Source organism: Salmo salar, chromosome 01 (genome assembly GCF_965601325.2).
Source record: "Salmo salar chromosome 01, fSalSal1, whole genome shotgun sequence".
In the NCBI taxonomy this organism is placed as follows: domain Eukaryota; kingdom Metazoa; phylum Chordata; class Actinopteri; order Salmoniformes; family Salmonidae; genus Salmo; species Salmo salar.
The window spans coordinates 178234605-178262601 of NC_138291.1; the positions used below are offsets into that span (position 1 = coordinate 178234605).

The following is a 27997-nucleotide window of genomic DNA, read 5'->3' on the forward strand; positions in this document are numbered from 1 at the left end:
TGCTAGTATCAGTCCTTTAACTAGGTAACGGAGTGTCTTTTGTTGTTTGTCAATGTCCTTGTTTTGTCTTTTAGGGTGTCAGTCTGTTAGCCTGGGTGTTAGTCTGTTAGCCTGGGTGCCAGTCTGTTAGCCTGGGTGCCAGTCTGTTAGCCTGGGTGCCAGTCTGTTAGCCTGGGTGCCAGTCTGTTAGCCTGGGTGCCAGTCTGTTAGCCTGGGTGCCAGTCTGTTAGCCTGGGTGCCAGTCTGTTAGCCTGGGTGTTAGTCTGTTAGCCTGGGTGTTAGTCTGTTAGCCTGGGTGTTAGTCTGTTAGCCTGGGTGTTAGTCTGTTAGCCTGGGTGTTAGTCTGTTAGCCTGGGTGTTAGTCTGTTAGCCTGGGCGTCAGTCTGTTAGCCTGGGCGTCAGTCTGTTAGTCAGTCTGTTAGCCTGGGTGCCAGTCTGTTAGCCAGTCTGTTAGCCAGTCTGTTAGCCAGTCTGTTAGCCAGTCTGTTAGCCAGTCTGTTAGCCAGTCTGTTAGCCAGTCTGTTAGCCAGTCTGTTAGCCAGTCTGTTAGCCAGTCTGTTAGCCAGTCTGTTAGCCAGTCTGTTAGCCAGTCTGTTAGCCAGTCTGTTAGCCAGTCTGTTAGCCTGGGTGCCAGTCTGTTAGCCTGGGTGCCAGTCTGTTAGCCAGTCTGTTAGCCAGTCTGTTAGCCAGTCTGTTAGCCAGTCTGTTAGCCAGTCTGTTAGCCAGTCTGTTAGCCAGTCTGTTAGCCAGTCTGTTAGCCAGTCTGTTAGCCAGTCTGTTAGCCAGTCTGTTAGCCAGTCTGTTAGCCAGTCTGTTAGCCAGTCTGTTAGCCTGGGTGCCAGTCTGTTAGCCTGGGTGCCAGTCTGTTAGCCTGGGTGCCAGTCTGTTAGTGTAGCCTGGGTGTTAGCCTGGGTGTTAGCCTGGGTGTTAGCCTGGGTGTTAGCCTGGGTGTTAGCCTGGGTGTAGCCTGGGTGTTAGCCTGGGTGTTAGCCTGGGTGTTAGCCTGGGTGTTAGCCTGGGTGTTAGCCTGGGTGTAGCCTGGGTGTCAGTCTGTTAGCCTGTCTGTTAGCCTGTCTGTTAGCCTGTCTGTTAGCCTGTCTGTTAGCCTGTCTGTTAGCCTGGGTGTAGCCTGGGTGTCAGTCTGTTACCCTGGGCGCCAGTCTGTAAGCCAGTCTGTTAGCCTGGGCGCCAGTCTGTTAGCCAGTCTGTTAGCCTGGGCGCCAGTCTGTTTTTGCTTTCTCGCCAAATGTGACAATGAGTGGCAAGGAGTTGGCAAGAATGGCACAAACAGATCTGGGATCAGGCTAGTGTTGTGTGTACTGTGTTTAATTTTGGATGTACGTAATCTTCTTAGTCTACGTATTCATTTCCTGTCTGCCTTTCTGTTGTTTTTCTTCTTATTCTTTTGCTCTTTGTCTGTCTGTCTAATTACCCTCCCCCCTCCCCTCCCCACCCCAATGGGCCTTGGCCCTGATCGGAGGGCGTGTACTCCTCAGACTGAGGAGTCTGGTGAGGGGGTAGACATGGTGGTGCTGTGCCACCCTGCCAGCGGAGTAGACTTGGAGCTCTACACCCCAGAGCTGCTATTCCACCAGCAGCCTCTAGAGGCACCAGTAAGCTGCAGTGTACAGCAGGAGAGAGGCGCACACACTGGCTCTGTCCAGCAGGGGGAGCCCTCAGCTCTCAGTCACATTCAGCACATCCACTCAAATGTTCAGAGATGAAGACCGGAGATAGGAAGATGTATGTTGGTGTGATGTTATGGGGCAATTACAGATAACAACATTTAGTGCCCCATGTATACTAGTGATTTGATCAATACCATATTTGATGTTGATTAAAAGTAGACACAGCGATATGACATAGCTGCAGAACGTAATCAGCGTTTGTGGGGAAATTTACGCAACAACTATGAGCATTGAAGCACGAGGATCAACTTCCCCCCTGTTTTGGTCCCGTGACTAACAGTGTGAAGCCAACCCGTGCACATGCACAGATACTGTGTGGGAGTACAGTCTTGCTCATCTCAATGTCTGCGGTGCTGCTCGTGGGCAATGTAATTTCGCTGAGTCTATTTGCAAATTGGTATCCTAAAATATTACTTATATAGTCTATTGATTTGTATTATCTTGATGTAGACATGCTTGATAATCGATCTACAACACATTGATCTGAATTCCGATTGGTTTATGATATATCAGCCAATCAAAATCAAATCTCCAAAGCTGCGATTGGATGCCTGACCCTGTGACGTGTGCACCTCTACGATGCTGTCTTTCTGATTGGCCAGTTCTCTCAACTCACTCTGGCTCACCTGATTCCATGCTCCTCCCACTAAAATCTCAAAATCATCAATCTCATCTTGGTGCAGATGCATGCCAAGTCCCTAAACTGCTTTCCCTCTGGAAATCACATCAAGACACAGATAATAACATATGGTACATTAATAACAGGTAGACAATTTAGCATCTACACTATAACCCAGTGGAAGAAGAGTGGAAGCCATTCTTAGGTCTTTTCTTGTGCGGTTCCCCCCCCCCTTTCTAGTCATTCTCCAACACTCCAGTCCCTTCGTCTTAATCCTTTGGATTATATTTGACAATCTTTTGGATTGAGTTAATCTTTCACATCAATCTTTGATTAGTTTTGTGTGTTCTCGTGTGTGTGTGTGTGTGTGTGTGTGTGTGCTTCTGTGTGACCCGATAGGTGTGTCACTTTGACTTTTTTTGACAGGCTATTTGTTAGTCAACTTGTCTATAATTAGATACATGCTGCTTCTCTGTCATTACTTGTTGCCCTAAAATACTAAATAAACCCTAAATAAAGCTCACCCCAAAAAGATGTGATAAATCGATAGAATGAATGTCTCAATTGAGTTGACAAAGGTAAAGTTTTCTCTTTCATTTCTGCTTCTCTCTCACAGAAAATAAGTTTAGGGACCGGGGATAAAATGCATGAAAACAACAACAAAAAACTGGAACATTTCCAAGTTCGACTGGTTTTAAGGGAATTATAAGTGAAAACATGTTTCTGATAAGATTTCAGTTCGGCTTGGATGCATATTTGTCAGCTCTGACAATGCTGATAAAGATAGCATCTTTGCAGCTAGTCCCTGACCGCACAGTCATTCTCTCAAGATGCTGAAATAAATAATATTTCTCCACTCGTGTTCCCGAGTCAAAATTTGACTGCAACAACTGCTTAATTCGGCAGGAGTTAACGTTATATGAGGTTCTGTGAGGGGTTATAGTTAACATTATGTGAGGGGTTATAGTTAACATTATGTGAGGGGTTATAGTTAACATTATGTGAGGGGTTATAGTTAACATTGTGTGAGGGGTTATAGTTAACATTATGTGAGGGGTTATAGTTAACATTATGTGAGGGGTTATAGTTAACATTATGTGAGGGGTTATAGTTAACATTATGTGAGGGGTTATAGTTAACATTATGTGAGGGGTTATAGTTAACATTATGTGAGGGGTTATAGTTAACATTGTGTGAGGGGTTATAGTTAACATTATGTGAGGGGTTATAGTTAACATTATGTGAGGGGTTATAGTTAACATTGTGTGAGGGGTTATAGTTAACATTATGTGAGGGGTTATAGTTAACATTATGTGAGGGGTTATAGTTAACATTATGTGAGGGGTTATAGTTAACATTATGCGAGGGGTTATAGTTAACATTATGCGAGGGGTTATAGTTAACATTATGTGAGAGGTTATAGTTAACATTATGTGAGGGGTTATAGTTAACATTATGTGAGGGGTTATAGTTAACATTATGTGAGGGGTTATAGTTAACATTATGTGAGGGGTTATAGTTAACATTATGTGAGGGGTTATAGTTAACATTATGTGAGGGGTTATAGTTAACATTATGTGAGGGGTTATAGTTAACATTATGTAAGGGGTTATAGTTAACATTATGTGAGGGGTTATAGTTAACATTATGTGAGGGGTTATAGTTAACATTATGTGAGGGGTTATAGTTAACATTGTGTGAGGGGTTATAGTTAACATTGTGTGAGGGGTTATAGTTAACATTGTGTGAGGGGTTATAGTTAACATTATGTGAGGGGTTATAGTTAACATTATGTGAGGGGTTATAGTTAACATTATGTGAGGGGTTATAGTTAACATTATGTGAGGGGTTATAGTTAACATTATGTGAGGGGTTATAGTTAACATTATGTGAGGGGTTATAGTTAACATTATGTGAGGGGTTATAGTTAACATTATGTGAGGGGTTATAGTTAACATTATGTGAGGGGTTATAGTTAACATTATGTGAGGGGTTATAGTTAACATTATGTGAGGGGTTATAGTTAACATTATGTGAGGTTATGCGAGGGGTTATAGTTATTATATGAGGCTTTATGAAAGGTTATAGACCATCAGTCAGTGTCCAGATCTCAGACTACTGTTCCATTTAAACCATCTGAACAGCAGCCTTTTAGTTCCCTTATTAACGTGCCATTTGTATTGGTCACATACATTTAGTTCCCTTATTAACGTGCCATTTTTATTGGTCACATACAGATGTTATTGCGGGTGTAGTGAAATGCTTGTGTTTCTAGCTCCAACAGTGCAGTAATATCTAACAATTCACAACAATACACACATCTAAAAGAATGGAATTAAGAAATATATAAATATTAGGATGAGCAATGTAGGTATATACATATGAGATGAGTAAAGCGGTATGTACACATTAAAGTGACCAGTGATTCTGTGTCTGTCTATAGGGCAGCAGCCTCTAAGGTGCAGGGTTGAGTAACCGGCTGCTAGCTGAATAGGGATGTCTGTTTAACAGTCTGATGGCCTTGAGATAGAAGCTGTTATTCAGTCTCTCGGTCCCAGCTTTGATGCACCTGTACTGACCTCGCCTTCTGGATGATAGTGGGGTGAACAGGCAGTGGCTCGGGTGGTTGTTGTCCTTGATGATCTTTCTGGCCTTCCTGTGACATCGGGTGCTGTAGGTGTCCTGGAGGGCTGGCAGTGTGTCCCCAGTGATGCGTTGGGCAGACCGCAACACCCTCTGGAGAGCCCTGCTGTTGCAGGCACTGCAGTTGTGCATCTGTTAAGTTTGAGGGTCTTAGCTGAATTTCTTCAGCCTCCTGAGGTTGAAGAGGCACTGTTGCGCCTTCACCACACTGTTTGTGTGGGTGGACCATTTCAGATTGTCAGTGATGTGTACGCCGAGGAACTTCTCCACTGCGTTAATGTGGATGGGGGGCGTGCTGGCACCACTCCGCCAGGGCCCTAACCACCTCCCTGTAGACTGTCTCGTCATTGTTTGTAATCAGGGCTTCTATGCTTGTGTCTTCTGCTAAATCTATGATTGAGTTGGAGGCCATGCAGTCATGGATGAACAGGGATTACAGGAGGGGGCTGTGCAAACAACCCTTGTGGGGCCCCTGTGTTGAGGATCAGTGAAGTGGAGGTGTTGTTTCCAACCTTCACCACTTGGGGGCGGCCGTCAGGAAGTCCAGGACCCAGTTGCACAGGGCGGGGTGATAGTAATTTAGTTCAGTTACCTTCGCTTTCTTGGGTACAGGAACAATGGTGGACATCTTGAAGCAAGTGGGGACAGCAAACAGGGATAGGGAGCGATAGAATATGTCCGTAAACACTCCAAGCCAGCTGGTCTGCGCATGCTCTGAGGACGCGGCTGGGGATGCCGTCTGAGCCAGCAGCCTTGCGAGGGTTAACACGCTTAAATGTCTTACTCATGTTGGCCACGGCGAACGAGAGCCCACAGTTCTTGGGAGCGGGTGTCGTCGATGGCACTGTGTTATCCTCTTAGCGGGCGACGGTGTTTAGCTTGTCCTGAAGCAAGACGTCGGTGTCAGTGACGTGGCTGGTTTTCCCTTTGTAAACCGTGATTGTCTGTAGACCCTGCCCACATATGTCTCGTCTAGATTATTTTCACAAGCTATCCCAGTCCACGTGATCAAAACAATCCTGAAGCGTGGATTTCGATTGGTCTGACCAGCGTTGATTAGTACGAAGCACGGACTCTTCCTGTTTGAGTTTCTGCCTACAGGACGGGAGGAGCAAGTTGGAGTCGTGGTCAGATTTGCCGAGAGGAGGGCGGTGGAGGGTCTTGTAACCATTCCGGAAGTTTTAATAGCAATGGTCGAGAGTCTTAGCCGCGTGAGTAGTATAGTCGACATGTTGATAGATATTCAGCAGCCTAGTCCTCAGGTTTTCTTTAAAATCCCCAGCTACAATAAATGCAGCCTCAGGATATGTGGTTTTCAGTTTGCAAGTCCAGTGAAGTTCTTTGAAGGCCGTCGATGTTTCGGCTTGAGGAGGGATGTAAATGACCGTGGTGATGACGTAGGATAATTCTCTTGGGAGATAATATGGTCGGTATTTAATTGTGAGGTATTCTAGGTCGGGTGAACAAAATGACTTGAGTTCCTGTATGTTCCTAGAATTACACCATGAGTCGTTAATCATGTAACATACACCACCGCCCTTCTTCTTCTCAGAGAGAGATTTATTCCTGTCTGCGCGATGTACTGAGAATCCTGCTGGCTTTACTGACTCTTAACAGAGTATCCCGAGAGAGCCATGTTTCCGTGAAACAAAGTATGTTACAGGCCCAGATGTCTCTCTGGAAAGAAATCCTCGCCCTGAGCTCGTCTACGTTATTGTCCAATGACTGAACATTAGCGAGTAATATACTCTGACGTGGTGGGTGGTGTGCCCTCCTAAGTCGCACCAGCAGGCCATCTCGAGTGCCTCTCCTCCGCCGGCGATGTTCTGGGTTGGCCTCTGGAATAAGTTAAATTGCTCTGGGGAGAGTGAACAAAGGATCTGCTCCAGGGAAGTCGTATTCTTGGTCATAATGCTGGTAGTTCTGGTGAGTTACCGCCGCTCTAATATCCAATAGTTCTTCCCGGCTGTATGTAATGAGACACAACATTTCCTAAGCTGATAATGTGTAAAAAAAATTGTATGTAAAATAAAAAAACTAAATACCACAGTTTTTCCTAAGAGCTAGTCACGATGCTGCCAACTCCGTCGGCGCCATCTTCCATGATGGGGCAGAAGTTGAAACGTTCGTCTGAACTGTTTCCGGATTTTTAAAGAATGTTTCACAATAGGGGTTTTAGTGTATTTGCAAACAGGCTCAGCTAGTTTAGATCAGAGTAAGACAACTAAGGAGGTGGAGCCACAGGATGTGATTTCCAAGGTCAACCTTTTCGGGCCTGCAACATCAGGGATTTCTGTCATCCAATATAGAATGATTCTTATATAAGCTGTCCAGTAATAATATTGAAACTTCTGAAGTGCTAGACCAACCTGGGGAAGAGATCTCTGCAATACGCCATTACATATCCGAGGCTTTTTCTTGTTCCAGATAAACTGATATCTGCTTTTATCTATGGAGATGATAAAAAAGATTTGGTCAGAACGATAGGAATACGTTGAAATAAGTATAAAAACTTAGGTACTACATTCATTTTTAAGTGTTAATTATTCCGCCCAAAGAAAGGGAAAAAGTACATCCCAGCGTCCTTTTTCAGGCAGAGTATCGAGGGAGGGACATTGGCTTTATAGAGATCTTTGAAATCATGTTTAACCCAAATTCCCAAATATTTCTCTGTAGTGACTCTGAAGGGTACATGACTAAAATAAGTTTGCATTAATAGGCATCAATTCACTTTTTTGTAGATTAACTTTATATTTTACCAAATGTCTTTATTTGATCCTGGATATCTGGAAGACCAATTAAAGGTTGACATATATAATATCATGTCATCCGCACAAAGTGAGTCTTTGCTCGAAGCCCCCTCTTCTAATGCCTTTGATAGTTGCGTTATTACGTATTGCTATGTCTGAAGGCTCAATTGCGATGGTAAACAGCTGAGGGGAGAGATGACAACCCTGTCTTGTCCCACGTTGAAGTTGGAAATAGGATGAAAGGTTATTATTTGTGCACACTGCAGGCATAGGGTAGGAGTAAAGGACTTTGATCCAGGATATAAAATTGGAACCGAATCCAAATTGTTTGAGTAATAAATAGATAATCCCACTCCACCCAATCAAACGCCTTCTCAGCATCAAGTGATTACAATATCTGTGGAGTGTCACATGACGAGGGTTTATAAAGTATATTATAAAGCCGTCTGATTTTGAAAAAAGAAAAATTATGTATTAAACCAGTTTGATCTGTAGAGATGGGAGGGAAGGACTGACTCAAAAGGGCATACAATCATATTAGAAACTCTTTAGATCGCAAAGAGGTAAAGAAATTGGCCTATACGAACCACACTCAAGGTTTTTTTTTTTCCTTTTCCAGAATAAGTGAAATGCTTGTCTTATTGTTGAGGGTAAAGAGTTTGAGGAGAATGATACCTCAAATAAGGAATCCAAGAGGACAGAGTTGATCTGAGAATTTTTGTCCAGGGATTTACCACACTGCATAGATTTAATTGCCAACACAATCTCTTCTACAGAGAACTGTTTCTCTAATTCAGCAATTTTCTCCGGTTCAACTGTAGGAATATCTATGTTCTCAAAGAAGGTGTCGAGTAAGGTAGCATTACCAGCGGATTCTGAAGTGTAGAATTATGAGTAAAAGTCATGAAAGCACCTCTAAATGATCAATGCATTTGTTACCCAGCTCCTCAGTTATCTCAGGTATGGTTTGATTTGCGGTTCTCTAACGCAGCTGGTGTGCTAGCATTTTCCCTGATTTCTCTCCATGTTCATAATTTGTGTTTTGAGATTTTCTAATTAGATTTTCAGCTTGTCGAGTTGAAAGATGAACAAACTCTGTCTGAAGTGTCAAACGTTGTTTTAGTAAATCTGCGGATGAAGAGTGAATATGCCATATCCAAATCACAGATGTTATTTGTAAGTTCCCCTAGGTGTTGAATATTGCACTTCCTTAATCTTGCGCTGTAGGAAATAATTTGGCCCCTTTAGATAAGCCTTCATTGATTCCCATACTGTTGTAGGAGACCTTACAGGGGTTTGATTGAGTTCAAGAAACGGCTCAATTTGAGATGATATAAAAGCAACAAGGGTTTCTTCTGATAGCAGTAGTGAGTTAAGACACCAAGGGTTTCTTCTGATAGCAGTAGTGAGTTAAGACACCAAGGGTTTCTTCTGATAGCAGTAGTGCGTTAAGAGACCAAGGGTTTCTTCTGATAGCAGTAGTGAGTTAGACACCAAGGGTTTCTTCTGATAGCAGTAGTGAGTTAAGACACCAAGGGTTTCTTCTGATAGGAGTAGTGAGTTAAGACACCAAGGGGGATAATTAGGCTGTGTATTTGGTTAAAGTAGTTTCATAATAAAGGAGAATGATCGGAAATGACTAGAGCTTGCTAGTCACACTACATGATAAGTTGCAGAAATATATTGTCTAGGAAGAAGTAGTCTGTACGTGAGAAGGTCTTATGAAACTGGTGAGAAAAAGAATAGTCTCTGGCTGTGGGAGAAATGTCACACATCGGATATGCCATATGCCTTGAGAAATAGCTGAATTGTGGATACCGTCTTTGATGAAGTTGATACCTTAGGAGAGCTATGATCCAGATTGGGCGACAGTACCCAATTCATATCATCACCTAGTATTGAACTTAAACTTTTGCAGGTTATGCGCCATTTATGCATTAAAACAAAAATAAAAGTTCAACAAAGTAAAGCACGTCATTCAAAGACTGTTTCCTAGTTCTTTTTGTGTCAGTGTCAAAGCACAAAGAAGGTATTAAATAAATGCAGTTTCAGCAGGAGCCTGGAAAAACGTCACCTACTCCATGGCTTGCATCTAGTTCCATAGTTGACATGTTGGTAGAAATTACAGTTCATTCAGAAAGTTTTCTGACCCCTTCACTTTTTCCACATTTTGTGATGTTACAGCCTTACTCTAAAATGGATAAAATATTTTTTTTCCCCCCTCATCAACCTACACACACTACCCCATAATAACAATTCAAAAACAGGTTTTTAGAAATTGTTTAAAGTTTACGTTATCTATGTAAGTATTCAGACCCTTTGCTATGAGACTCGAAATTGAGATCAGGTGCATCCTGTTTCCATTGATCATCCTTGAGATGTTTCTACAACTTGATTGGAGTCCACCTGTGGTAAATTCAATTGATTGGACATGATTTGGAAAGGCACACACCTGTCTATGTAAGGTCCCACAGTTGACAGTGCATGTCAGAGCAAAAACCAAGCCATGTGTTTGAAGGAATTGGCCGTAGATCCCCGAGACAGGATTGTGTGAAAGCACAGATCTGGGAAAGGGTACCAAACAATTGCCTGCAGCATTGAAGGTCCCCAAGAACACAGTGGCCTCCCGTGTCAGCGTGGGATCGATCCGGCCAACGCCCTCCTGGCACAAATAACTCAATCCCCCCCGATTTGACTTTATTAACTTTCACAGTTCAAATACGGACAGTCCAGGGATATTTTACCCCTGATCTTGATAAGAAATGGTCATACCAAACACTGTTGTATAACATAAATAGAAAACAAATAGAATATTAAGTTAGTAGGATATATCAACATTTAGTTTCCAATCATACAAAGTGTCGGGTAGATTTCTACAGTAGCTTTGCCGTGGTAAACGTGGAAGTACTTTAATCTATTGTACCTAATGCTTGTCAATCGCCCTTAGTCTGTTCAAACGGGCCTAAGTTGTTCCGATGACAAAACCAACCAGAGGACAAACATATCTGGACAGATTTTGGTTGCAAGTGTAACACTCATGATACTCTGAACCCGGGTCTGCCACAGGGTTCAGAGTATCAACCAACATCTTGAGCCAAGGGCAGACACTTGTTTTGAAGTTCGCAAGCGGGAACTACCACATCACTTGTCCATGACCAACTCATGTCCGCTGGCTACACAAGCAGGACTAGTGCCGCGTTCAAATGATCTGGGAAGTCTTAAATCGGTAATCTCTGACTTCGGTGCGTTCATGACAACTGGGAACTCGAGGTCAAATCATGACGTCAGTGATCTTCAGGTCGGAAAGAGTTTCCGACTTGGAATTCCGAGCTCGTTCCCAGTTGTCTTGAACGCACTGAAGTCGGAAGTTGGCGATTTCGAGTTTCCAGTTGTTTTGAACGCGGCATTAAGCCTGCCCCTAACCACTCGGAATTAATGTTTCAAAAATAGACATTCATCCATGAGTCAAAGAGCAGTGGGCCGGATTCGAACCTCTGTCGATTCTGGCATTTATATGTTATCTGCTGCACCACACCGGCACGGAGGTCACCAATCATTTATTCTACCTATTGATTGCCTTCAACATATAATAAAACAATTGATATTTAAAAAAACGAAAAATACATCTACCACTTAAATGTCAATTTATTATAATTCGCATAAGAATTCAGCAGAGAAATGCTGTAACCTAAAAAAAAAAAGCCTCCATGTAGCCTACATATAAACTCAGCAAAAAAAGAAACATCCTCTCACTGTGAACTGCGTTTATTTTCAGCAAACTTAACATGTGTAAATATTTGTATGAACATAAGATTCAACAACTGAGACATAAACTGAACAAGTTCCACAGACATGTGACTAACAGAAATGGAATAATGTGTCCCTGAACAAAGGGAGGGTCGAAATCAAAAGTAACAGTCAGTATCTGGTGTGGCCACCAGCTGCATTAAGTACTGCAGTGCATCTCCTCCTCATGGACTGCACCAGATTTGCCAGTTCTTGCTGTGAGATGTTACCCCACTCTTCCACCAAGGCACCTGCAAGTTCCAGGACATTTCTGTGAGGAATGGCCCTCACCCTCTGATCCAACAGGTCCCAGATGTGCTCAATGGGATTGAGATCCGGGCTCTTCTCTGGCCACGGCAGAACACTGACATTCCTGTCTTACAGGAAATCACGCACAGAACGATCAGTATGGCTGGATGGCATTGTCATGCTGGAAGGTCATGTCAGGATGAGCCTGCAGGAAGGGTCCCACATGAGGGAGGAGGATGTTTCCCTGTAACACACAGTGTTGAGATTGCCTGCAATGACAACTAGCTCAGTCCGATGATGCTGTGACACACCGGACCAGACCATGACGGACCCTCCACCTCCAAATCGATCCCTCTCCAGAGTACAGGTCTCGGTGTAACGCTCATTCCTTCGACGATAAACGCGAATCCGTCCTTCACCCCTGGTGAGACAAAACAGTGGCTTGTCAGTGAAAAGCACTTTTTGACAGTCCTGTCTGGTCCAGCGATGGTAGGTTTGTGCCCATAGGCGACGTTGTTGCTGGTGATGTCTGGTGAGGACCTGCCTTACAACAGGCCTACAAGCCCTCAGTCCAGCCTCTCTCAGCCTATTGTGGACAGTCTGAGCACTGATGGAGGGATTGTGCGTTCCTGGTGTAACTCGGGCAGTTGTTGTTGCCATCCTGTACCTGTCCCGCAGGTGTGATGTTCGGATGTACCGATCCTGTGCAGGTGTTGTTACACGTGGTCTGCCACTGCGAGGACGATCAGCTGTCCGTCCTGTCTCCCTGTAGCGCTGTCTTAGGCATCTTACAGTACGGACATTTCAATGTATTGCCCTGGCCACATCTGCAGTCCTCATGCCTCCTTGCAGCATGCCTAAGGCACGTTCACACAGATGAGAGGGGACCCTGGGCATCTTTCTTTTGGTGTTTTTCAGAGTCAGTAGAAAGGCCTCTTTAAGTGTTCTGAATTTTCATAACTGTGAACTTAATTGCCTACCGTCTGTAAGCTGTTAGTGTCTCAACGACCGTTCCACAGGTGCATGTTCATTAATTGTTTATGGTTCATTGAACAAGCATGGGAAACTGTGTTTAAACCCTTTACAATGAAGATGTGAAGTTATTTTGATTTTTCCGAATTATCTGTGAAAGACAGGGTCCTGAAAAAGGGACGTTTCTTTTTTTTGCTGAGTTTTAGTACTGCATGGTATACGAACACTGCTTCAAGCTGCCACCTGGTGGCCATTCTAAATATTCTCTTCTGTTATTCAGATCTTCCTGCTTCAGGATTTATTATTTTCCTCCTGCGATGAAAGAGGTTATATTAATATCCGACATCTGTATACACATAAGCCTGTCAACCTACACAGTTTTGACATATGATAAACAGTAAATAACTAAATACATGCTACGTTTATTGTTCAGTCCGCTGATTTCCATGCTAGTAAACTTCTCATGGACTTTTCTTTTTTAGTTTATTTTATATTCAGGCAATGATCAAGGTTAGTTCTTTTTTAAGAGGGCCTTCATTTAACTATCACTTCTGCCTTGTTTTGTTTCCCAGACAGTGTCAAGTCAATTAATTGACTGTAGTCTGAGCGTCTTCCTCAACATCTAGCAACCTCATATTAGACAGCTAGCGACCTCATCATGTCAGGTGACCGACGACCTGACAACCTGGCCACAGAGTGTCTCCTCCATTAGACATTACAGGGATCCGGTTCCATCCCATCTTTTTCTGTTACCGTGACAATCACATTAACTAGGACTTCCTGGAAATGGGGTCAGCGGGCAGGTTGCCAGGTCGTTAGGTTGTTGTTAGGTTGGTTACCACTGTGCCTTTTTTCTACTGCAGTCAGGAACACAATTATAGCAGTGTAAATAGGTCAAATGAAAGATCAAAGTTTACGTCCCAAATGGCACACTATTCCCTACGTAGTGCCCTACTTTATACCAGAGCCCTATGGCACACTATTCCCTACGTAGTGCACTACTTATGACCAGAGCCCTATTCCTTGAGGTTGCTAGATGTTGAGGTAGTGCACTACTTTTGACCAAGGTGCAATTAGTTTTACTAGGCAAAGGGTCAGTTAGTGAAGGATCATTAACCAACATGCATAACTATCGATATTCAGTCCTGCTAGATCTGTTAAGCAGGCAAACAGAAAAACAGATCCCAGTTTTCACAAGTCTCATATTTTGTTCATGGCACCAGTGTTCTGCCTCAACAATTAAACATTGTGTCTAGCTAGCTGGTTTGTATCCAGATGATTCAGTGCTTTGCTGTCCAGAGAGCTGAGTTAGGGGATATTTTAGTATGGGAGGGGGGGTCAATGCATGTGCTGTACTGTAGGTAACCCTGTTGGTAGTTGAGTAAGCAGTCAGTTCTTCCAGCTTGGCATCCTCTTTATATCACAGTGATATTTTATAGTGCTAAACGTTAACAGCACATCCCAATGCTCCCATGGCATGAGATCATGTCCCCCTGCAAGCCCGGCTTCCCCTTCTTGTACAGAGCAGAATAGAATATTCTGGAGTTTTTAGGTCCATGGTACAACAAGACTAGAGTACGCTGTCCTGCTTTCATTCTCACCATTACTATCCTTTAATACAATCCCTGTAGTTGTTATGAAATAATTGTTATGATTAGGACTAGACCATTTATCACACCGCACAAATAATGGTATTGGCATGGATATAGGACGGTGTATGTTGAACATGGATGGATGGATGGATGGATTGTACTTTGCTTTGCCCAGAGACAGTAATGTCCTGTCATAGATATGACCCTGAAAGCAGAGATATACAGACATAATACTAGTGTTGACATTCTAGAACACTGTTTTCCTCTTCTAACGTTCTGTGTTCCGTGTTCCAGCTGCTCATCTGTCCCCCGGTGACACGGTTCTTCTACGGCCGTCGGGAGCCCTTCCACAAGCTGCTGGTCCAGGGAGATTCAGCCGGACGCCTCACCCTCTGGAGCATCCCAGACACCTCGCCCCTGCAGCCTCTCTCCACCGCAGCAGGTACCATTTAGTCCACTAGGTGGCGGAAGTGCCCCAAGTCTATAGGCATCAGCTGGCAAAAACCAGTGAAATCATTCCTTTCCAGTGCAGAACATGTGTCGTACATTCCTTATGGTTCATCTTCATGACTCTGCAATGCCACTAAGCAAAGGCCCTTCTCCGGTCTAATTCAGGTTGGATAGATGTGTCTGTTTGGGTCTGTCCATAGTAAATACTGTTGTTCTCTACTTCCCTGTCCCTCCAGAGCTCCAGGTGTCCTCCACCATCTCCCTCCAGGAGGCCTTTGATAAGCTGGTTCCTCTGTCGGCGGGCATCATAGACCAGCTGAGTGTGACGCCCGGGTCGGAGGAGCCCATCAAGGTGACAGCCAGCGTCTACATCCCCTCCCAGGGCAGGCTGGTGTGTGGCAGAGAGGATGGAAGCATCATCCTGGTCCCCGCCACACAGACCGCTATCGTACAGCTTCTGCAGGGAGAACACATGCTGCGTAGAGGTGAGTGTGGGGGGTCAGGGGAGAGTGTGGGTCAGGGGAGAGTGTGGGTCAGGGGAGAGTGTGGGTGAGGGAGGGGGGGTCAGGGGAGAGTGTGGGTGCGGGAGGGGGAGGGGGGGTCAGGGGAGAGTGTGGGTGAGGGAGGGGGGTGCGAAAGGGAAAAAGCAAAGGGGATACCTAAGACTGTTGTACATAGGGCTGTGGCGACGGCTGTTTCATGACTGCAGACAAATTCCACGTGACCGTTGAGTCACCGTAACCTCCTTTAAATCACTCTGGACATGTGTTAGTAGTACCCAGCTTGTTAACAACCATCAGGTCCTAATAGCCTGGTAATCAGGGCTCTATTGTTCCTCCATCAGGTCCTAATGGCCTGGTACTCTGGGCTCTATTGTCCCTCCATCAGGTCCTAATGGCCTGTTACTCAGGGCTCTATTGTCCCTCCATCAGGTCCTAATGGCCTGGTACTCAGGGCTCTATTGTCCCTCCATCAGGTCCTAATGTCCTGGTACTCAGGGCTCTATTGTCCCTCCATCAGGTCCTAATGGCCTGGTACTCAGGGCTCTATTGTCCCTCCATCAGGTCCTAATGGCCTGGTACTCAGGGCTCTAGTGTCCCTCCATCAGGTCCTAATGGCCTGGTACTCAGGGCTCTAGTGTCCCTCCATCAGGTCCTAATGGCCTGGTACTCAGGGCTCTAGTGTCCCTCCATCAGGTCCTAATGGCCTGGTACTCAGGGCTCTAGTGTCCCTCCATCAGGTCCTAATGGCCTGGTACTCAGGGCTCTATTGTCCCTCCATCAGGTCCTAATGGCCTGGTACTCAGGGCTCTATTGTCCCTCCATCAGGTCCTAATGGCCTGGTACTCAGGGCTCTATTGTCCCTCCATCAGGTCCTAATGGCCTGGTACTCTGGGCTCTATTGTCCCTCCATCAGGTCCTAATGGCCTGGTACTCAGGGCTCTATTGTCCCTCCATCAGGTCCTAATGGCCTGGTACTCAGGGCTCTATTGTCCCTCCATCAGGTCCTAATGGCCTGGTACTCAGGGCTCTATTGTCCCTCCATCAGGTCCTAATGGCCTGGTACTCAGGGCTCTATTGTCCCTCCATCAGGTCCTAATGGCCTGGTACTCAGGGCTCTATTGTCCCTCCATCAGGTCCTAATGGCCTGGTACTCAGGGCTCTATTGTCCCTCCATCAGGTCCTAATGGCCTGGTACTCTGGGCTCTATTGTCCCTCCATCAGGTCCTAATGGCCTGGTACTCAGGGCTCTATTGTCCCTCCATCAGGTCCTAATGGCCTGGTACTCAGGGCTCTATTGTCCCTCCATCAGGTCCTAATGGCCTGGTACTCAGGGCTCTATTGTCCCTCCATCAGGTCCTAATGGCCTGGTACTCTGGGCTCTATTGTCCCTCCATCAGGTCCTAATGGCCTGGTACTCTGGGCTCTATCGTCCCTCCATCAGGTCCTTAATGGCCTGGTACTCAGGGCTCTATTGTCCCTCCATCAGGTCCTAATGGCCTGGTACTCAGGGCTCTATTGTCCCTCCATCAGGTCCTAATGGCCTGGTACTCAGGGCTCGAGTTTCAAATCACATCAAACACTCATCATGAAAACAGTCACCTCACTGTGGTTGAAACTGAGTGTGAAAACATGGGTTTGTGGTGGTGGTTGTGAAACCAAACACAATGAAATGAACAGTGTTTTCTAAGTGAATGATTCTTTCAAAACACCCATATGCAAATTACAGTTTATGCATAAGCTTAGACCGATATGAGGCCAAGCTCCAAAAAAAAAATCCAGATTTTTTTAAAATAACGATTGTGCTGTTATACAATACATAGCCTACAGTTGGCAGAAAAGTGTGTTCCTGATTTGAAGTTATCTTTGGTCTAGCCTAAATGAAACGTTCTGATTTGCCTACAATTGTAGTGAATTTGATTTTTGAATAGCCTTGTAATGAGGCATTTTTATATGTTTATAATTATTAATGGGCTGACACATGACCTTATACAAACAGAATATCACCTAGCGTTTCCATCTCCTCACTGCTTACTCCTGTGCCGTGGAGAGAGAGGGCCTGCCAACAGTTTAATGAAATGTGTTTTCTTCTGAAAGGCATTTTTACTGTCTATGTCCCCAAACAGATTTAACTTGGTTTCCCAAATTATTCACTGGGTCGCTGCAGGAACAAGGTTGGAGAGTCCATGGCATGAGCAGTTTGAGTTTTAATATCACTTGTCGCGCTGCAAAATGACCAGAGGAACCTACTCAATATGAGTGAAAAACGTACCGGTGGGAGAGTGGCCTCCATTCCCTATTCCAGTGCAAACAGATAACAGGTGTTTCTTCCCCTCTCTCTGTTCCTGCCCGTTAATAAATGGGCCATTCTGAATCAAAACTCATTTTACATATTAATAAAGACTAGATTACATTGAGAATAGTGTGATTGATGGGTGAAAATATGACCACTTGCTGAGAACAGTTTGTGCAGCCTGAGGCAAAGAACAGAGTGCAATATATTTTATTTGCTACTTTCTCAAATAATCAATAGCTTGTAGTCGCTTCCTGCAGCCCATATATCTTGTGATTTCTAAGGTTTGTATCATCAGGGTCGACAGTATCGGATGGAGGTGTGTGTGTGATTGTTTTACCACTGATTGTATCTCTGGATAAGAGCATGTACTACATTATAAAAAGGTCTTCTCTCGTTCCCAGGCTGGCCCCCTCACCGTACCCTGAGGGTTAGTGACTGTGTTACTATCTCCTCTCTCTATAGGCTGGCCCCCTCACCGTACCCTGAGGGTTAGGGTTAGTGACTGTGTTACTATCTCCTCTCTCTATAGGCTGGCCCCCTCACCGTACCCTGAGGGTTAGGGTTAGTGACTGTGTTACTATCTCCTCTCTCTATAGGCTGGCCCCCTCACCGTACCCTGAGGGTTAGTGACTGTGTTACTATCTCCTCTCTCTATAGGCTGGCCCCCTCACCGTACCCTGAGGGTTAGTGACTGTGTTACTATCTCCTCTCTCTATAGGCTGGCCCCCTCACCGTACCCTGAGGGTTAGTGACTGTGTTACTATCTCCTCTCTCTATAGGCTGGCCCCCTCACCGTACCCTGAGGGTTAGTGACTGTGTTACTATCTCCTCTCTCTACAGGCTGGCCCCCTCACCGTACCCTGAGGTTTAGTGACTGTGTTACTATCTCCTCTCTCTATAGGCTGGCCCCCTCACCGTACCCTGAGGGTTAGGGTTAGTGACTGTGTTACTATCTCCTCTCTCTATAGGCTGGCCCCCTCACCGTACCCTGAGGGTTAGTGACTGTGTTACTATCTCCTCTCTCTATAGGCTGGCCCCCTCACCGTACCCTGAGGGTTAGTGACTGTGTTACTATCTCCTCTCTCTATAGGCTGGCCCCCTCACCGTACCCTGAGGGTTAGTGACTGTGTTACTATCTCCTCTCTCTATAGGCTGGCCCCCTCACCGTACCCTGAGGGTTAGTGACTGTGTTACTATCTCCTCTCTCTACAGGCTGGCCCCCTCACCGTACCCTGAGGGTTAGTGACTGTGTTACTATCTCCTCTCTCTATAGGCTGGCCCCCTCACCGTACCCTGAGGGTTAGTGACTGTGTTACTATCTCCTCTCTCTATAGGCTGGCCCCCTCACCGTACCCTGAGGGTTAGTGACTGTTACTATCTCCTCTCTCTATAGGCTGGCCCCCTCACCGTACCCTGAGGGTTAGGGTTAGTGACTGTTACTATCTCCTCTCTCTATAGGCTGGCCCCCTCACCGTACCCTGAGGGTTAGTGACTGTGTTGCTATCTCCTCTCTCTATAGGCTGGCCCCCTCACCGTACCCTGAGGGTTAGTGACTGTGTTACTATCTCCTCTCTCTATAGGCTGGCCCCCTCACCGTACCCTGAGGGTTAGTGACTGTTACTATCTCCTCTCTCTATAGGCTGGCCCCCTCACCGTACCCTGAGGGTTAGTGACTGTGTTACTATCTCCTCTCTCTATAGGCTGGCCCCCTCACCGTACCCTGAGGGTTAGTGACTGTGTTACTATCTCCTCTCTCTATAGGCTGGCCCCCTCACCGTACCCTGAGGGTTAGTGACTGTTACTATCTCCTCTCTCTATAGGCTGGCCCCCTCACCGTACCCTGAGGGTTAGTGACTGTGTTACTATCTCCTCTCTCTATAGGCTGGCCCCCTCACCGTACCCTGAGGGTTAGTGACTGTGTTACTATCTCCTCTCTCTATAGGCTGGCCCCCTCACCGTACCCTGAGGGTTAGTGACTGTGTTACTATCTCCTCTCTCTAGGCTGGCCCCCTCACCGTACCCTGAGGGTTAGGGTTAGTGACTGTGTTACTATCTCCTCTCTCTATAGGCTGGCCCCCTCACCGTACCCTGAGGGTTAGTGACTGTGTTACTATCTCCTCTCTCTATAGGCTGGCCCCCTCACCGTACCCTGAGGGTTAGTGACTGTGTTACTATCTCCTCTCTCTATAGGCTGGCCCCCTCACCGTACCCTGAGGGTTAGTGACTGTGTTACTATCTCCTCTCTCTATAGGCTGGCCCCCTCACCGTACCCTGAGGGTTAGTGACTGTGTTACTATCTCCTCTCTCTATAGGCTGGCCCCCTCACCGTACCCTGAGGGTTAGTGACTGTGTTACTATCTCCTCTCTCTATAGGCTGGCCCCCTCACCGTACCCTGAGGGTTAGGGTTAGTGACTGTGTTACTATCTCCTCTCTCTATAGGCTGGCCCCCTCTCCGTACCCTGAGGGTTAGTGACTGTGTTACTATCTCCTCTCTCTATAGGCTGGCCCCCTCACCGTACCCTGAGGGTTAGTGACTGTGTTACTATCTCCTCTCTCTACAGGCTGGCCCCCTCACCGTACCCTGAGGGTTAGTGACTGTGTTACTATCTCCTCTCTCTATAGGCTGGCCCCCTCACCGTACCCTGAGGGTTAGTGACTGTGTTACTATCTCCTCTCTCTATAGGCTGGCCCCCTCACCGTACCCTGAGGGTTAGTGACTGTGTTACTATCTCCTCTCTCTATAGGCTGGCCCCCTCACCGTACCCTGAGGGTTAGGGTTAGTGACTGTTACTATCTCCTCTCTCTATAGGCTGGCCCCCTCACCGTACCCTGAGGGTTAGTGACTGTGTTGCTATCTCCTCTCTCTATAGGCTGGCCCCCTCACCGTACCCTGAGGGTTAGTGACTGTGTTACTATCTCCTCTCTCTATAGGCTGGCCCCCTCACCGTACCCTGAGGGTTAGTGACTGTTACTATCTCCTCTCTCTATAGGCTGGCCCCCTCACCGTACCCTGAGGGTTAGTGACTGTGTTACTATCTCCTCTCTCTATAGGCTGGCCCCCTCACCGTACCCTGAGGGTTAGTGACTGTGTTACTATCTCCTCTCTCTATAGGCTGGCCCCCTCACCGTACCCTGAGGGTTAGTGACTGTGTTACTATCTCCTCTCTCTAGGCTGGCCCCCTCACCGTACCCTGAGGGTTAGGGTTAGTGACTGTGTTACTATCTCCTCTCTCTATAGGCTGGCCCCCTCACCGTACCCTGAGGGTTAGTGACTGTGTTACTATCTCCTCTCTCTATAGGCTGGCCCCCTCACCGTACCCTGAGGGTTAGTGACTGTGTTACTATCTCCTCTCTCTATAGGCTGGCCCCCTCACCGTACCCTGAGGGTTAGTGACTGTGTTACTATCTCCTCTCTCTATAGGCTGGCCCCCTCACCGTACCCTGAGGGTTAGTGACTGTGTTACTATCTCCTCTCTCTATAGGCTGGCCCCCTCACCGTACCCTGAGGGTTAGTGACTGTGTTACTATCTCCTCTCTCTATAGGCTGGCCCCCTCACCGTACCCTGAGGGTTAGTGACTGTGTTACTATCTCCTCTCTCTATAGGCTGGCCCCCTCACCGTACCCTGAGGGTTAGTGACTGTGTTACTATCTCCTCTCTCTATAGGCTGGCCCCCTCACCGTACCCTGAGGGTTAGTGACTGTGTTACTATCTCCTCTCTCTATAGGCTGGCCCCCTCACCGTACCCTGAGGGTTAGTGACTGTGTTACTATCTCCTCTCTCTATAGGCTGGCCCCCTCACCGTACCCTGAGGGTTAGTGACTGTGTTACTATCTCCTCTCTCTATAGGCTGGCCCCCTCACCGTACCCTGAGGGTTAGTGACTGTGTTACTATCTCCTCTCTCTATAGGCTGGCCCCCTCACCGTACCCTGAGGGTTAGTGACTGTGTTACTATCTCCTCTCTCTATAGGCTGGCCCCCTCACCGTACCCTGAGGGTTAGTGACTGTGTTACTATCTCCTCTCTCTATAGGCTGGCCCCCTCACCGTACCCTGAGGGTTAGTGACTGTGTTACTATCTCCTCTCTCTATAGGCTGGCCCCCTCACCGTACCCTGAGGGTTAGGGTTAGTGACTGTGTTACTATCTCCTCTCTCTATAGGCTGGCCCCCTCTCCGTACCCTGAGGGTTAGTGACTGTGTTACTATCTCCTCTCTCTATAGGCTGGCCCCCTCACCGTACCCTGAGGGTTAGTGACTGTGTTACTATCTCCTCTCTCTACAGGCTGGCCCCCTCACCGTACCCTGAGGGTTAGTGACTGTGTTACTATCTCCTCTCTCTATAGGCTGGCCCCCTCACCGTACCCTGAGGGTTAGTGACTGTGTTACTATCTCCTCTCTCTATAGGCTGGCCCCCTCACCGTACCCTGAGGGTTAGTGACTGTGTTACTATCTCCTCTCTCTATAGGCTGGCCCCCTCACCGTACCCTGAGGGTTAGGGTTAGTGACTGTTACTATCTCCTCTCTCTATAGGCTGGCCCCCTCACCGTACCCTGAGGGTTAGTGACTGTGTTGCTATCTCCTCTCTCTATAGGCTGGCCCCCTCACCGTACCCTGAGGGTTAGTGACTGTGTTACTATCTCCTCTCTCTATAGGCTGGCCCCCTCACCGTACCCTGAGGGTTAGTGACTGTTACTATCTCCTCTCTCTATAGGCTGGCCCCCTCACCGTACCCTGAGGGTTAGTGACTGTGTTACTATCTCCTCTCTCTATAGGCTGGCCCCCTCACCGTACCCTGAGGGTTAGTGACTGTGTTACTATCTCCTCTCTCTATAGGCTGGCCCCCTCACCGTACCCTGAGGGTTAGTGACTGTGTTACTATCTCCTCTCTCTAGGCTGGCCCCCTCACCGTACCCTGAGGGTTAGGGTTAGTGACTGTGTTACTATCTCCTCTCTCTATAGGCTGGCCCCCTCACCGTACCCTGAGGGTTAGTGACTGTGTTACTATCTCCTCTCTCTATAGGCTGGCCCCCTCACCGTACCCTGAGGGTTAGTGACTGTGTTACTATCTCCTCTCTCTATAGGCTGGCCCCCTCACCGTACCCTGAGGGTTAGTGACTGTGTTACTATCTCCTCTCTCTATAGGCTGGCCCCCTCACCGTACCCTGAGGGTTAGTGACTGTGTTACTATCTCCTCTCTCTATAGGCTGGCCCCCTCACCGTACCCTGAGGGTTAGTGACTGTGTTACTATCTCCTCTCTCTATAGGCTGGCCCCCTCACCGTACCCTGAGGGTTAGTGACTGTGTTACTATCTCCTCTCTCTATAGGCTGGCCCCCTCACCGTACCCTGAGGGTTAGTGACTGTGTTACTATCTCCTCTCTCTATAGGCTGGCCCCCTCACCGTACCCTGAGGGTTAGTGACTGTGTTACTATCTCCTCTCTCTATAGGCTGGCCCCCTCACCGTACCCTGCGGGGTCACCGTAACAAAGTGACGTGCCTGCTGTACCCCCACCAGGTGTCCCCTCGCTACGACCAGCGCTCCCTGGTCTCCGGCGGTGTGGACTTCAGCGTCATCGTCTGGGACATCTTCACTGGGGAGATGAAACACGTCTTCTGTGTCCACGGAGGAGAGATCACACAGATCCTGGTCCCCCCTGAGAACTGCAGCGTGAGTACACTTTACACATATAGAAGTGCATTTGTTTTTGAATTCCCTCCCCAGCCCTGACTCTTTCATCAGACTGTAATGAAAATATGAATGTGTTTTCAACAACAAAACAAGCCTGTAGTGGATTTTCCAGCGTAGAGGCGAGGCCTCAGAGATGGTTGATTCTAGTCCTGCCCTCTGATCTCACTCAATGCCTCCTGCTTCTTCTTACACACACAAACATGCACACACATCCATCCATCCCTCCGTCCATCCATCCATCCCTCCGTCCATCCCTCCGTCCATCCATCCGTCCATCCCTCCGTCCAGCCGTCCATCCATCCCTCCGTCCAGCCGTCCATCCATCCATCCCTCCGTCCAGCCGTCCATCCATCCATCCCTCCGTCCATCCATCCGTCCATCCCTCCGTCCAGCCGTCCGTCCATCCCTCCGTCCATCCCTCCGTCCATCCCTCCGTCCATCCCTCCGTCCATCCCTCCGTCCATCCCTCCGTCCATCCCTCCGTCCATCCCTCCGTCCATCCATCCGTCCATCCATCCGTCCATCCCTCCGTCCATCCATCCGTCCATCCCTCCGTCCGTCCATCCCTCCGTCCAGCCGTCCATCCATCCCTCCGTCCAGCCGTCCATCCATCCCTCCGTCCAGCCGTCCATCCATCCAGCCGTCCATCCATCCATCTCTCCATCCATCCATCTCTCCGTCCGTCCATCCATCTCTCCATCCATCCATCTCTCCGTCCGTCCGTCCATCCATCCATCCATCTCTCCATCCATCCATCCGTCCATCCCTCCGTCCAGCTGTCCATCCATCCCTCCGTCCAGCCGTCCATCCATCCATCTCTCCATCCATCCATCTCTCCGTCCGTCCGTCCGTCCCTCCGTCCGTCCGTCCATCCATCTCTCCGTCCGTCCGTCTGTCCGTCCGTCCCTCCCTCCCTCCGTCCGTCCGTCCATCCATCTCTCCGTCCGTCCGTCTGTCCGTCCCTCCGTCCGTCCGTCCATCCATCCATCCATCCATCCATCCATCCATCCATCCATCCATCCCTCAGTATTCTCTTCTATCCTCTCTCTGTGTCTGTCTGAATGACAGGTACCAAATTGTTGTCCATTACATGAGACTGGTCCCCACTGTAAGTAAAGGTGTCTATTCTGCTCTTAATGACCTGTTTAGTTATGCAGCTACTTTACAGCACGTCGATACTTAAGGAGCGGGACATTTAATTGATACGTGAGAGAGAGCGAGGCTGGAGGGATGGAGGGATCCATAATCCCTGTTGGGGAGTTACCTGTGCCTGTCTGGATGGCTCCTCGTCCTCCTTAGTACATCCAACATCCAAGCTGACTGGTTCATAAAGATGACCCTGAGCAGCAGTCTTCTCCAGAGCGTTGTTAAAGGATCTCTGTATTTCACCCATACACTTCCCACTGTCTGTCTAGCCCTGCTCTTGGCCCTGGATACAGACTCTAGTCCTGGTACAGTACAATAGCCTTGACCTGTGTTAGCTGGGTACAGTATAACCCTGGTGAGGTGTGTGTGTGTGTGTGTTAGCTGGGTACAGTATAACCCTGGTGAGGTGTGTGTGTGTGTGTGTGTGTGTTAGCTGGGTACAGTATAACCCTGGTGAGGTGGTGTGTGTGTGTGTGTGTGTGTGTGTGTGTGTGTGTGTGGTGTGTGTGTGTGTGTGTGTGTGTGTGTGTGTGTGTGTGTGTGTGTGTGTGTGTGTGTGTGTGTGTGTGTGTGTGTGTGTGTGTGTGTTAGCTGGGTACAGTATAACCCTGGTGAGGTGGTGTGTGCGTGTGTGTTAGCTGGATACAGTATAACCCTGGTGAGGTGGTGTGTGTGTTAGCTGGATACAGTATAACCCTGGTGAGGTGGTGTGTGTGTGTGTGTGTGTGTGTGTGTGTGTTAGCTGGGTACAGTATAACCCTGGTGAGGTGGTGTGTGTGTGTGTGTGTGTTAGCTGGATACAGTATAACCCTGGTGAGGTGGTGTGTGTGTTAGCTGGATACAGTATAACACTGGTGAGGTGGTGTGTGTGTGTGTGTGTGTTAGCTGGATATAGTATAACCCTGGTGAGGTGGTGTGTGTGTGTGTGTGTTAGCTGGATACAGTATAACCCTGGTGAGGTGGTGTGTGTGTGTGTGTTAGCTGGATACAGTATAACCCTGGTGAGGTGGTGTGTGTGTTAGCTGGATACAGTATAACACTGGTGAGGTGGTGTGTGTGTGTGTGTGTGTGTGTGTTAGCTGGGTACAGTATAACCCTGGTGAGGTGGTGTGTGTGTGTGTGTGTTAGCTGGATACAGTATAACCCTGGTGAGGTGGTGTGTGTGTGTGTGTGTGTGTGTGTGTGTGTGTGTGTGTGTGTGTGTGTGTGTGTGTGTGTGTGTTAGCTGGATACAGTATAACCCTGGTGAGGTGGTGTGTGTGTGTGTGTGTTAGCTGGATACAGTATAACCCTGGTGAGGAGGTGGTGGTGTGTGTGTGTGTGTGTGTGTGTTAGCTGGATACAGTATAACCCTGGTGAGGTGGTGTGTGTGTTAGCTGGATACAGTATAACCCTGGTGAGGTGGTGTGTGTGTTAGCTGGATACAGTATAACCCTGGTGAGGTGGTGTGTGTGTGTGTGTGTGTTAGCTGGATACAGTATAACCCTGGTGAGGTGGTGTGTGTGTGTGTGTGTTAGCTGGATACAGTATAACCCTGGTGAGGTGGTGTGTGTGTGTGTTAGCTGGATACAGTATAACCCTGGTGAGGTGGTGTGTGTGTGTGTGTGTGTGTGTTAGCTGGATATAGTATAACCCTGGTGAGGTGGTGTGTGTGTGTGTGTTAGCTGGATACAGTATAACCCTGGTGAGGTGGTGTGTGTGTGTGTGTGTGTTAGCTGGATATAATATAACCCTGGTGAGGTGGTGTGTGTGTGTGTGTGTGTGTGTGTGTGTGTGTGTGTGTGTGTGTGTGTGTGTGTTAGCTGGATATAGTATAACCCTGGTGAGGTGGTGTGTGTGTGTGTTAGCTGGATACAGTATAACCCTGGTGAGGTGGTGTGTGTGTGTGTGTGTGTGTGTGTGTGTTAGCTGGATATAGTATAACCCTGGTGAGGTGGTGTGTGTGTGTGTGTGTGTGTTAGCTGGATACAGTATAACCCTGGTGAGGTGTGGAGCCCGACTGAAATGTGATTTTTGGATCCGATTCCGATTTTAAAGTGGAAATATTCACTGATAACCAATACACTGTGTCTACCGATAGGTCTGTTTTTATAGCTGGAATTAAAAAATTATAATTATAGATTGAGTTTAATACTGCCTACTAAGATACTGAAAAATCTGATTTCTTAAATTTGAGGCCAGAACATTCATGTACACACCACATAATATTTAGGAGCACCAAAAAGATAATATTTTTTTTTAATGAAAAACTGTGCTACTCTAGTGAAAAGAGGAGACACTGCACTCATTCCAGGAAGAAACTTGCCTCTGAAGACATACTTTCAATGTATTGGTATTTAGCAGTGTTTTCATGGATTTTTGTAGGGCTGTAGCCACTGAATTCTCATAGTTGTCACTTGAAAGGAAAGACATCATTGCAAAAGTCACAGCTGGCACAGCGTTGCCTTACGCCCCCGAGCGTTGCCTCGGTGAACGGTCCTTGCTATCCGGGATCCCACTGAAGTTGACATTTTAAAATGGCTACGGTGAGGGTTGAGGTTCGTGTTGGGTGAGGGTTGAGGTTCGTGTTGGTTGAGGTTCGTGTTGGTTGAGGTTCGTGTTGGTTGAGGTTCGTGTTGGTTGAGGTTCGTGTTGGTTGAGGTTCGTGTTGGTTGAGGTTCGTGTTGGTTGAGGTTCGTGTTGGTTGAGGTTCGTGTTGGTTGAGGTTCGTGTTGGTTGAGGTTCGTGTTGGTTGAGGTTCGTGTTGGTTGAGGTTCGTGTTGGTTGAGGTTCGTGTTGGTTGAGGTTCGAGTTGAGAGTTGGGTGAGGTTCGAGTTGGGTGAGGGGTGAGGTTCGAGTTGGGTGAGGGGTGAGGTTCGAGTTGGGTGAGGGGTGAGGTTCGAGTTGGGTGAGGGGTGAGGTTCGAGTTGGGTGAGGGGTGAGGTTCGAGTTGGGTGAGGGGTGAGGTTCGAGTTGGGTGAGGGGTGAGGTGGGTGAGGGTTGAGGTTCGAGTTGGGTGAGGGTCGAGTTGGGTGAGGGTTGAGGTTCGAGTTGGGTGAGGTTCGAGAAGATGGAGGTTTAGTTTAGCGATGTCGCAAAGATTCCGGAATGCACTCACCCGCGGTGAATGGCATCAAGTACATTCACACAGCTGGTTAGCTGGATCGATGTGGGTGGTGAATCTTGAAATTGAACCAGTCCCTGACAAGCAACAGCCCCATACAACAATGCTGTATAGATGTGTTGGCTGATAGTGTTCCAGTCTTGCTGTAGAGTGCCAGGGCAAGATGGCTCTCCAGGCTTACCTCTCCAGGACAAATAATGAAATACAAGAATAAAAGTCCTATTCTATGAAGAACGGCTAGTTTCCTCAAGCGTTTTCTCTGCATTTTACATCGGTCCTTGTTCGGTGGATTGAGAAAGCTGATACAAATGCGTCGGTAAAAGGATAATATCGGCTGATAATATCGGTCAACCAATAAATCGGTCAGGCTCTCTAGCCTGGAGTGGTGTGGGGTGGATGGTTAATTGCCCTGCAGCAGCCGGTGGCGGCAGGAGGGACGACAGTGATGAAGAGTGATGTGTCCTTGTAGTCCTGATATCCCCTTCTCTCCTTCCCTCCTCACTCCCTCATCTCT

The 27997-nt window shown here is 47.4% G+C and overlaps 1 protein-coding gene across 2 annotated transcripts in view; it reads left to right on the plus strand.

The window, feature by feature from the left end:
* wdr7 (WD repeat domain 7) overlaps nt 1-27997 on the plus strand; it is a 403835-nt gene that overhangs the window by 36155 nt on the left and 339683 nt on the right. For both annotated transcript variants that reach the window (XM_045693965.2, XM_082956906.1), the window contains exons 10-12: nt 14594-14741; nt 14986-15234; nt 22993-23213. In XM_045693965.2, the coding sequence (XP_045549921.1) occupies nt 14594-14741; nt 14986-15234; nt 22993-23213 (618 nt within the window). The remainder of the gene's footprint in view (nt 1-14593; nt 14742-14985; nt 15235-22992; nt 23214-27997) is intronic.